Here is a 12359-nt window from a genome sequence, read left to right on the forward strand (position 1 = left end):
AACGTATTGACATTTCTGTAGTAGTTTAAATTTTAAAGTATGACTTTTGTATGAATTTTGAAATAGAAACACAAAAAACAACATATAAGATTATCTTTCTTCTGACCACAACTCGAAGAGTCTGGTCTAGTGCGCCCCATTCTCGTTCTGGTGTGCTGATATTACCCAATCAGGAGCGAGTGTACAGATTTCTGTACGTTCAAAGGTCACAGCAAAACAATAAACTTAGCTCTGGTATAAAACATTGAACAGAACACAACATAAATAAATGCTAGCGACCGTAACGATTGAGTTTGAAGATGCTGTTAAAACTGTACTCAAAGAATATTTTCCGCATGTTGTGGAACTTAACACAGAACAGCATTGAAAGCCTTGTTTGTAGAGAAAAGAGACACCTTCGCCATATTGCCAACTGGCTTTGGAAAGTCTCTGATATTTCAGGCTGTGCCTCTCATGAAAAGATATTAGGCCTTGTCATGAAATGCATTAAATAAGAAGCGCCGAAAACAAACAACACCAAACACAAGTAAATCAGTTATAACGGGGCTTTGGGGCTTAGCTTGTCGTATTGGCCTTTTTTGCTGTGATGAACTTCAAACGTGACGAATCAAACCGCCGCGGTGTCTAAGCACGCTGCCTTCACAGTGAGGAAGTAGACTTTGAAAGTACACATACAATTTTTGAGGAAAATTACAAAAGATTTATTTTAAGTTGTGTACGAAATTTAATAATGATTAACATTTAATAACTACAATGTGCTAACTTTAATTGCATGCTTCGCACATGTTCTTTGCTGCCAAATGGCGTTTTAAACCTGATTTGATTGAAATCTTGAGGCAGAAAAGTCTATTATCACTGTATTAATAATGTCAACTTTAAAGAACTATATAAAATACATTTGCTTTAAAATTTCACAAAACTTCTCTGACTACTGAGTATCTTTGTTATGTGTGCCTAGTCTGTTAAATAGACTTCAGTTCTTTCAAGTAAGTTCACCAGAACGAGAATGGGGCGCACTAGACCAGACTCTCTATTATTTTATATAGTGAGTCTGGTACTCAGGGTACTATCCCGTATGATGTTGTCTTCATTTTTGGCAACCGCAAATGATTTTCACTTTTCAGATTGTATTGAATATCTCTCTCAGTAAAAATGTTTTTCATAACTGTTAGATTTAGATTGTTTTTCGTTTTGAATATTTTAATCATTAGCAGTTGCGTGATTGTGTTGATGAATAGTTCCATATTTTTTCTTTAACTCGGCTAGCACTGATTCACTATCTTTGCATACTTATCATTGCAGCTACTGGAGTTTGACAAGTAGTGTCACGAGGAGCAATACTTGGACCTCTATTTTTCTATATTTTTCTAAAAGATGTCTTTTCCAGCCTTAATTAAGGGCCTTTATATAATTTTGCTGATTACAACACGATATCTGCAACTGCAACAAATACTGATGCAACTTGTTAGACTAATAAATGTTGTCTTCAGTCGCAAGTTGGGAACTCTCTAGACCTTCCTAAGGTCCTAACACTGCCAAATTAACATATTTAGTGGGTTAACTACAGGGGCGCCTTCACAAGGGGGGCTGGAAGGGCAGCTGCTAGATGATAACACCAGCACAAAAATGCAGAGAATGAAAAGTTTGTCTGTGATAAGGTCGGCCACATAGGGAGAGCAGCAAAGATAATAACGTGTTCCCTCAGATAAACAAAAGATGTGTTCCCTCAGAAGTACTCCAGCAACCTATAGAGGATAAATCGGTATAAAACCTTAGCGGGCAATCAAAATTTTACAACCAGCCCATTTATAACATCCATGATTTTTATAAAACCAAATATTGTGAATAGTGAGTGACAAAGCCATTTAATAACCATTTTCATTCATGGATAATTTCGTCAACATTTTCTTCATGTTTAGAAACTTTGTTGGTAAAATACCCAGCTGTATGGGTGGCACATATTCAAGTTAATATTTTATTATATTCATTTTCCCGCCTTTTTCATCGCTGACGAATGGCGTCAGCTTTTACTCGGCTGTAGTAGTGAACATCAATAGACGTGAGCTTCCCATCGATCTTCAAGCCCTTAAAATATATATATAAAAGTACCTGAGCGCAAAAGAAATTGTACAAATGCAGTTATTTTAAGAGAAAGATGAGCTGCATTTTTTCCAGGCCTTATTTTAAGGCTCAGTGATAACCAAAGTCCAAAATGTGCCATTATAAATGGAAAATTGTGCAGTGATAAATTAGTTGAAACAGCAACATATAGAATTCATACGACAAAAAGTAACAAAAAATAAACAAACAGAACATAACGGTAATAGTATGAAAAGCGAAGCAAACAAATCAACAGTTTCTGCTGTATAATAGTTCACAGTTACTATGTTTTAAAAACGTTTTCTCCTATCCTTTTCTGCGTCTTTTCCCTCCCTTTCTTCGATCATTTCACTGCTCCAAAATACTTAAAATGGACTTGATTAAGGCAGTATTGTGGAATTTAGCGATTTTTGGCTATCTTTCAGCATATTTTACACGTTTATTTTTTCGTGAGTAGTGGTAAAAACGTCCAAAATAGGCCTAAATCTAGCCTCGAAGCACGTTTGCTGTCATATCCTTGAATTCTGATTGGCTAACGGGCTATGGAGAATTTTGGTCGCTCAGCCAATCAAAGATTCGGAACCTATGCTGGCTTAATCTAATCTTTGTATTTCATTATAGTTCCTATTTCTGTCTGAACGCAACACTGACCATCCACGAAAAATGCTATATTGTTCCCTTATCTGTGCTTCACCTTTCATTGGGAATTTTGTTTTGAGGCTGAAAGGGAATAGATTTTTGTAGCCAAGTTACTTGATGTCTTGCCAACGACGAGCGGTGAAAAGGAAAGGTGATTTTCATGGAATTTTAAGTTGTTAAAGCTATCTAAAAGTTGGTTCAAGATGAAAAAAACACAAATTGACATCAATGGCCGGCTCGAAGCGATTGGTTTTGGAAAATTCCAAATTATTTCATTAACCATTTTGTGCCTTAGGTACTTTTCGTATTCGTCTACATCAGGTGTTCTGGCGATATTGGAACCATATCTTCGTTGCCGTTGGAAATTGAGTTACATGACTGCAGCATGGCTTGTATTGCCTGAAGCTATCACTAAAATTGCTGGCTCGATCTTACTTGGCAAATTATCAGATAGGTATGGCAGACGCGCGATGATGATACTTGCCTTCATTTTTAATTCATATTTGACGTTACTTTATGCCTTGTCGTCAAATGTACTATTGATGTCCGTAATTCGAGGTTTTACTGGCCTTCTTTCTGCCAGCTCTTTGATTGCTTTTGTTTATGCAATGGAAATTTTGCCAGCCTCGGAACGCAAATATATGTCCCTGTTTCCATTCGCATATTGCGCTGGGTGTGGTTATAGCATCCTAGCCGCAATGGCTTCGTTCAAGTATCTAACATGGCGGTGGTTTGTCATCTTTGCAGAGACAATGCCAATGGCATTGTCAGCATTTGCCGTGTTTTTCCTGCCTGAATCTCCAAGATATTTGTTAGTTACCGGCAGGCAAGATGAAGCGGAAGCCTCACTACAAAAGATTGCCAAAATGAATGGTTTCAAGAAAGGGTATGAGCAGTTGGAAGAGGGTGATTCTAAAAATTGCGATATAACAAAGAATGGCGACAAAGAAGTCAAACCCGAAGAGCAGCCATCGATGTCTGAGGTAACGAAAAGAATTGCTGCGGTTTCCTTTTTGCAATTTTACGTAAATGCTCTTGGAGAAACAATGCGTTTTGGCTCAATGCAGTTTGGGGAAAATTCCGATATTTCGGAATGTAGAAAATGTTCGGAAAACCTGACGTACAAATATCGTTGGGCTGTGATGATCGCCCCTTTATTTTCTTTTGTTGCCGCTTACTTGTTTTTGGGAAAATCAACAAGAATGCGCACTTTTAAGGTTTTAATTTTCTACCTTGCTCTTTGCCTTATTCCATTTTACTGGGTTTTGCGTGGATGGTATCTCATGGTTGTGATGGTTCTTACTTCTATGGGTACATCGACGCTGAATGATGTCCTTGTAGTGTATAGAGCAGAAATCATTCCTACCTCCATGAGGGTCCTGGCTTGCGGGATTCCTGAAGCTTCTTCTCAGCTGGGTAGTTTATTTGGACAGATAATTGTCCTTTATGTTCACCCTGTTAGCATTGAACTGTCATTTGGTATTTTACATTGTTTTACCGCATTCGGCTTTCTAGTTTTGTTTATTCGTCTTGTAGAGACAAGAAATAAGCCATTGGAGTAATTTATGTATGACCTATTTAGAAAAGTATGAATCACCGTAAATGACCAAAATATGCTTATTTAGTATTTCGGCCTAGATCGCAGGGAGCATGTTAAGGTTACGGTCACAGAATAGGAAATAGGCAGAAGGGCAAATCTCGTCGGTTCCTTTGTTGTTTTTTATGTCTGAGTCAACAATAGAATTCCTTAATTCCCCTTTAACCTCGATTTCATTAAACGAACTTGGCCATGACAAATGATCATTCATGATACATAATTGAATTTGTTCACTGTCATGGGGCATTTCGTCTCAAATAAAGTTGTCTACTTTCATTCATTTTTGAAATTTCCTCGACAGCTACATGCTAAGCCTCGTATAAGTTAACGCATGCGCAATTTTTTCAAGCTTCACCTGATAGGCAGGAGTTTCCCTTCTGCCTAATTCTTATTCTGTGTTACGGCAAACGTTTTTGACACAACATTTGTTTTTCTCTTCCTAAAAGCCAAACTATCAATGGAATCATTTAAAACTATACATCATTCGAGCACAAAAATTTGGTGATTCCAACCATAACAAAATAATTGGCAAATATTGTAAAATGATACTTTCCAGGCAAATTTATTGCTCAAGTGAGTGTACCACCTTCAAAAGCTATTTTGTACCCTTGCGTTCGAGGTATCAAAATCTGACATATATCAGCAGAAAACGCAGATCCTAAGCTACCAAATTTTGTCTCAAATTTTTTAAATTCCAAAATTAAGAAAATTAAGAAAAAAATGTAATAATACTGGGAGGGCCCACCGGGCAATCGCCGGGTAGCCCGACCGGCCAGTCCGCCCCTGATATGAAAACGGAGAGATTTGAAAACGGAGTAATGGAAACGTAGCCTGATTGCACTTGCCAGCTACACCCGTTAAACCACAGTGTAATCTGGGTCAAGTCACTTGAAGCTTGTTTATCAATAGGCCGGTTTAGACAACGCCGTACATGGGATACATGGATGTGTCATACGATGTTGTAAATGAGACATGCGACCACAACCGCAAATCAACGATAATCGGCTTAACAGGTCAAGAGATTTTCAGAACTCAATTAAAAGTTTTGATAAAGAAATTATCGAAACCTTCTTCGTTTCCATGAGATTTTTTCTATTTTTAAAATGTCTGTTAGTTTCAAATTCGGTATCATTGGGTGCCTTGAATGTTCGGCGACCTGAATGTGAAATAATCGAAAAATTGATGTTTGTATCCAGAAAACGGTTACCGTAACCTTACTGCTGACATTGGAAAGTTTTAAAAATAACTCTCGGTAGCGCACCCAGGGTGGTAAGATTGGGGGGCAAAGGCGAGTCGAGCGTGGATGAGAAGAGGGTCTAAGCCCTTTGGAAAGCTAGAGAACGCACCTTTTCAATTATATTTTACAATTTGGGGTGGGGGTAGGGCATCCACCCCCACTTCCATCCCCCTCGCTATGCTGCTGCTTACTGTCGAATCCGGAATAAACATATCCCCATTTTAATTATTTTTCGAAAAAAATCAACAATTTTGGGGGTTTCCAATTCGCTGCCATGCTTAACAATTTATTAAATGGATTCAAGCGCTTTTGTTAATCATGTATGAGTTACTGTTTTGGTATTTTGTTTTCGTTGTTTTAGCTGGTATTGACTTTGGTAGTGAGGCACATTAACCGACTCATATACATTTGTAGTTGTGGTTGTACACATTTGAGGTTTATCATTGGTTAATGTATATCTTGTTCTAGTATCTCATTGGTTCTTTTTTGTTTGTTGCACCGAAAACGTAGTTAGGTGACCTTATTTAGAAAGTACACGGTATGATGTAAAAGGAATGTGATGCCAGACTGTAGGCAGATTGAGTAAAAACGAGCTTGAAGTAGAGATGTAACAAAATGAATGAAATTAAGAGCAGCTAACGGAAATCAGAGGTTTTTCTTCGTCGACTTCTACGAATGTCTATGAGACAGAAGATAAGAAATTTAGAAGGTTTATTAACAAACAATGACAACCTTATTCCAGACCCCTACGCCCTTCCCCCGTTTATTATTTCGCATACATGCAAACAAAAAGCTTGTCGTAGAGTGCACCCCGAGAACAGAAAGAAAGAGTTAAACAAATTGTTAAAACTGAATATCTTTATCATAATGTTATGCTGTGGATGCTTTTTCTACTATGAGAAGCCAGCGTCTTGTTTATATTTCTTCTGTTTCCTATTTATAAGGATTTCTCCGCCGGTTTTCACCAGATCGTCCATTTTTTGGACTTGGGAAATTTTCCAGCCGCTTTTTTATCCAGACCCCCATCTATTACGGACTCGAGTATAAACTTTCTGAAGAGGCATATTCGGCAGGATGCATTTATTTGATCACTGTACTGTACACTCAATATATTCACTGTACACAAAATAATCATTGCTGTTCACTTTTAAGTTTTCTTTCATATTATTGAATGCTTTGGATCCGATTTCTTATGTTCCAGTCTTGAAACACCTTGAATATATCAGGGCCTAAAATAAGCGTGGATCTGACACACTTTGTGGAGTTGTGAATTAAATTTGTGGAACTGTAATTGTAGAAAGTGTGGATTTGTAAATAATGCATGTTCTTAAAAGTGCAACATAAAATACCAATCGAAACGCCTAAGAAAGAAATGGGAACATTTTTCAATTCTAAGTGAATGTCCAATCCCAGCCTTATGTATTGCATCATTTTCTATAAGAAAATTGTGATAAGAAATAAGCAATGGACAATAAAGAAGAATTAAGAAACTTAAGAACTAGAAGCTTCAGTACATGCGGAGAAAAATCAATTGCGCTTTATGATATTGTTGTGTCCTATTTTGAAGTAAGATGGACTCTGTATAAAGCTTTGATTTCAAGACATCATCTCAATTTAGTTTGCTTTTATGAATTGCTTTAAAAGGACACTGAGCCTAAAGACCAAGACCGAGATTATGATCTCCTGCCCGTAATGTATTTTGGGGTTTATATGATATCTTTCAGTAGATTTCAGAAAAAGCTATAAAGCAATTCTACTAAGGTGTTTTAAATTGGAGAAGCATTGGAAAAATTCCTCTCAAGGTTACAGCAGCTGAACAATGATAAGCCTCTCGGTGGTAGCTGGGAGAAGCACTCAATCGGGAATGTTGCATAACAGGGACTATAGTCCTCCCAACTTTCTTGCAATAATAGGTTAGAAAATGTTTTGAAAATTTTAAGCTAACGAACGCATTAGTAGCAGTTCTGCTGGGAACACGTTTTTGTTCTTTTTGATGGTGCTTTATTCTGTGTGGTCAAAGATAAATTTGTATTTTATCTAACTCGGTTATGTAATTTTATGTTAATTGAAATCTTCTCTAAATCGTTATGTTCATGAATAAGGACAGATAGAAGCGAATATTTTCTGAAAGGAGTGTTTTCCGGTGTTTCAAAGGGCGTGGCCGTAAAAAGATTTAGAGGCAAGCCTCTTAGTCCCGTTCCAGCCACTCCATTATGGGTAGGTGCCAGTGTGACCTGATCTAGCGTAATATTAGCATAATAATGGCCAAAAATCGTCATTTAGCATAAATCTAGCATAATTTGGAATCTAGCATAACTCTAGCATAATTCTGATATTATTTAAAAGAATCGTTGTTTCCATTTATCCACTGTCTATCGTTACCAAATGGAAATACTTTACACCAGCATCTGTGGTTTCATTTAGGGGTAAATTGTGACTTTCCACCTTCAGGATTTTGTCAGTTGTTTTGAATGGTTGGCAGCCACATATTTTGTAGTTGGCAGCCAAATGCAGCCAGCTAAACGCAGTATACAAAAAAGCTAAATTTTTGCTAATTATTGGGAGTGATATCGTAATCAAAATTTGCTTTGTAGGTTACAAAAGTTTTCACTTGCTTTTATCAAAAATTGTCTGTTATCTTTTACTTTGTTTCATCATTCATCATTGGCAATTTTGAAATTATTTTAAAAAGTTCTGAATATTATCTGTGCAAAAATGTTTGTTTCCTTTCCATTTTCGTTGTTTTTTGAAACATGCGGCCAGACTTCAGCCAAATTTTGCTTCTTCGGCCAAATCAATTTGTGGCGGCCAAGGGGTTTTGAGAAACTGCCAAAATGGAGAAATTTGGCCATCAAACCATGAATCTAAATTGCCTTTTTGTTTATAAAGAATGAGTACACTGGGTTGTCAAAAAGGCCAAATTGCAACTCTGGCCACGCGTGGTTTCTGCATTACAAACAAGGGGGGTAGAGGTCAAGCTTCCAAGCTGGGCGAAAAGAGAATAAGAAGAAACAAGCACAATTTGTACATCAATGAGAGAAGAGTTTATTTGCCATCTGTAACGAGGTTTTCGTTTATAGTATCAAAACTTTTTGAAGAACAGATTTGATGGCAAGGAATTTGATGAGCTGAATGCAGTTACGAACTTTCGATAAGTAAAAGAGACTTGAGAAAGCTTTACCCAGCTTTTGTCACTGCCAAAATATTTCATTCAATCATGCATCAAATTTTGAGAAATAAACGACTAAGATCACAGAGATCTGAGACTTGTTCTCAGAGGAATTTTACCAGACGAGCCAATGGCTCGGATTCTCGCAGCAAACCCTAATCCTATCGATGTAGAGATGCTGATTCCCACCTACAACAAGATAGAGGCAGGTGGGGAAAGCAGCATAGCTCCAGAAAAACTTAATAAATAGATAAATATTGCAATGGAATATGCTTGACCTCGCAAGTTTCGAGTTCCGAGAAAAGCTGCAAAGATATGGCTCCCAAAAACCAAAAAACATCAAAGTCTGGCAAGTAAGGCTGATTTAAGGGAGTTTTTGAAGGTGAAAGGAAATAAAAAATAACTTTGACAGAGATCCGAACAAACCATGTTAAAGAGTTTCCTTTCGATAACTTTTTGCTCACATATTAAGACATAGCTATATGTAGCTAATTTTCTTATTAACCCAATCCATATATTGCAAAGAATCAGCTTTTGCTACTTATACTTCATTCATTAAAGAATTTGCCCAATGAGGACATGCTATTTGCACTATGATGGCAGTTTCTATATTTGCTACGCCTTTTGGGCCAATCCCAGCAAAGTACCACGCCCAATTTTTATAAAAAGTGTGGATCTGTAAAAATTTCTTATTTTAGGCCCTGATATATAGACATGACTAGGTACACCAATGAGATTTTGCAGTCCTTGGGACAAATTTGAAGAGGAGCCAAACCTTGAAGATGAGACGTTAATTTTATACTTTGCTGTTATTCTCAATGTTCACGAAATTAACAGGACTGTCCTTAGATTAGTAAGATTTTCTTGAGTGATAAAAATATTATACAATATTTTTAAAAAAATTGTACTTTGAGCTACTTTGAGTTTATTCTAATACCAACAGAGAGACATTGGTAGATATAGGAAGCTCATGTCAGCATCGAGATTGTGGAGAAAATGTTAAATAATTTCTTTGTGCATAAAAAAGAATTTTGTCTCATTTATTTTTGTTTAGGTTTTGGTTAGGTCTTTGTAAACCATGGCATGCCATTGGGAACTCCGCTTACAGCCAACTTAGTATGGGTTTTACCAGATCATATATTTTGCATCAATACAATTTCCCTTGTCACAATGGGATTGTGCCATGGTAAGTGCTCAGATATGAATTTTTAAAGATTCATGCTATAAAGCGCTACAACCAGACCGACCTATTCCACTATGGATTGTACAGAATGTAATAGGTCAGGTTTTGTTGTTTTTAATATCAATTTCTGACAGTGATGTTGAAAATTAATATGGGAGAAAATAAGGAAACATTTCTGTGCCTTAGACTGCAAGCACAAGACTGTTTGTCTTGTTTCTGTGACAACTTTAAAAACATTAATATATATTTATATATATTTATATATATATATGTATAGAAATTGGTCTGTTGATAGTTCTGTAGCACAGTGCTCAATACATTTGCACGTAGAGAGTAATATAGCACAGAGTTGGAGAAAATAAAACTATAGGTTTTATTTCTACAAGCCTGTTTGGTGAATTACTCACTATTCAGGAGATGTGAGTTACATATAGTGAGTTACATGATGTGAGGATATATATATATATATACCCAAAACAAAGAAACATCTATCTACCCAAATAAATTGCTTGCTAGTCCCAGGTATAAAGCATGTAATTAAAAACAATTACTTGGCCCAATATGAGCTTCTAAAGTCTTGAATAATTTTCCTTTATTTCTTAAAAACTATAAACTTTGTAAATCATATTTGCTCATTTCCTTCTTTTATTCTGTCAAAGATATTCTATAATCCTCAGGAATGCAATCTAAAAGTCCTTTGGATTCAAGCCATTTCTTACTGAACAAGCGAGTAAAGTATCTTTGTCCAGTGTCACAAAGACAGGTAACAATAGTGTGGCCTGGACCAAGCTCCTTGGCAAGATCTACAGCAGCAGCAACATTTAGGCCAGATGACGCACCAACAAAGAATCCTTCATTGTGCAGAAGCTCAAATGTCATTTTAACTGATTTTGTATCTTCCATGTGCAAGGCAAAGTCTATTGGTGCACCTTCAACATTGTTAGTCACCCTACCTTGTCCAATCCCTTCTGTAATTGAGCCAGAACCGGTCCTCTCAATTTTCCCAGTAGTAAAATAGGAGTATAACACACTTCCTTGTGGATCAGCACAAACTACTTTTATATCTGGGTTCCTCTCTTTCAGAAACATACCAGAACCTGCTAATGTTCCACCAGTACCAGTACCAAATACAACAGCATCCACTTTGCCATTTGTTTGTTCCCATATTTCTGGACCAGTTGTTTCATAATGTGCCCTTCTGTTGGCTCTGTTATCAAACTGATTGGTCCAGGCTGCATTATCTGTTGCCTCAGCATATGCCATAGCTAGCTTGTTAAAATTTCGTGGATCATCAAATGGGGCACGTGGAACAGGTCTGACATCAGCACCAAGAACTTCAAGGGCATCAATTTTTTCTTGAGATTGGTCGTCAGGAATGAAAATGACACATTTGTAACCCAAAGCAAGGCACATGTGTGCTAATCCTATGCCAGTGTTCCCTGCAGTCCCTTCGACGATTGTACCTCCTGGACCAACTAGGGCTTTTTCTTCAGCGTCCTTTATCAAATACAAAGCAGCTCTGTCTTTCACTGAGCCACCTGGGTTCAGATATTCTGCCTTGGCCATAATATTGCAGCCAGTTTCAGCACTGAGTTTCTCCAGCTTAATGAGCGGCGTATTCCCCACTGTTCCTTTGAACCCGTTAAAGACATTACTTTTAATAATACCATCGCTTTTATCTCTACGCTGTTCAATCTTAGGAAGAACGGTGCAACCTCTCTGCACTCCTATTGCATTCTTCCATGGGATGACCCTCCCGCAACTTCTCAGAGACGCCATTCTCGATGACTGCTCCTTGAACTTTGGAAACCATTTGAGACAAACGGACATACGGGAACGAGGCACTTTAAATAGGGGATCCAATGAAATGTAAACAATGTAAACATGTCTTTTCAGCGACAAGACGACGCCAAGTGGGGGCCCATTGTCCATAGACGTAGGACTCGGGGGGGGGGGGGGGAACAGGGGTACGTCACCACATCTTGTCCGAAACAGATATAGAGTGACTACTATCTCACGGGAGTGCCCGTCCCCACTTTCAAAATGCTTATTGCGTCCAAGTTTGGAGAACCAGAGCACCAAACAAAACAACAGAAGGTGTAAATATCAACAACCAGAGATTTCAACTCTTACAACTAAAATTTTCCTGGGGACAAACCCCGAAACCTTTCATTGGTTTCACCATCTTGATCAAATTTTGCAAGCCCCTTTGGCCAATTCAGATATTTGTAAATTTCAAAAACTGATACACAAGAAACTTTTCTTCACAAAAGCAGAAAAAACATTTCAAAACAAGCAAGAAAGCAAAAATATAAGGATGCACGCACCCCTTTTATAATATTACCTTATTTTCGCTGAGTCTCGATGTTCTAAATTTTTTATATAGAGCCTACGATTATTCTTGAATTATTCTTAAGCGACACAAGGCCAGGCC

At 37.4% G+C, this 12359-nt stretch overlaps 2 protein-coding genes across 2 annotated transcripts; one reads left to right on the forward strand and one right to left on the reverse strand.

Moving 5' to 3' along the window:
* Nucleotides 1-958: 958 nt before the first annotated feature.
* LOC135689206 (putative transporter svop-1) lies at nucleotides 959-4301 on the forward strand. The gene has a single exon (XM_065206358.2). It carries the CDS (start codon nucleotides 2943-2945, stop codon nucleotides 4299-4301), a length of 1359 nt encoding a protein of 452 aa, XP_065062430.2. The 5' UTR covers nucleotides 959-2942.
* On the reverse strand, nucleotides 4105-11704 carry LOC135689069 (uncharacterized). Its single transcript, XM_089110175.1, has one exon. The coding sequence runs from the start codon at nucleotides 11702-11704 to the stop codon at nucleotides 10571-10573; it is 1134 nt and encodes a 377-aa protein (XP_088966301.1). The 3' UTR covers nucleotides 4105-10570.
* Nucleotides 11705-12359: the final 655 nt, after the last annotated feature.

This window comes from Rhopilema esculentum, chromosome 9 (genome assembly GCF_057945365.1).
Source record: "Rhopilema esculentum isolate cy_ngs chromosome 9, ASM5794536v1, whole genome shotgun sequence".
Taxonomy (NCBI): Eukaryota; Metazoa; Cnidaria; class Scyphozoa; order Rhizostomeae; family Rhizostomatidae; genus Rhopilema; species Rhopilema esculentum.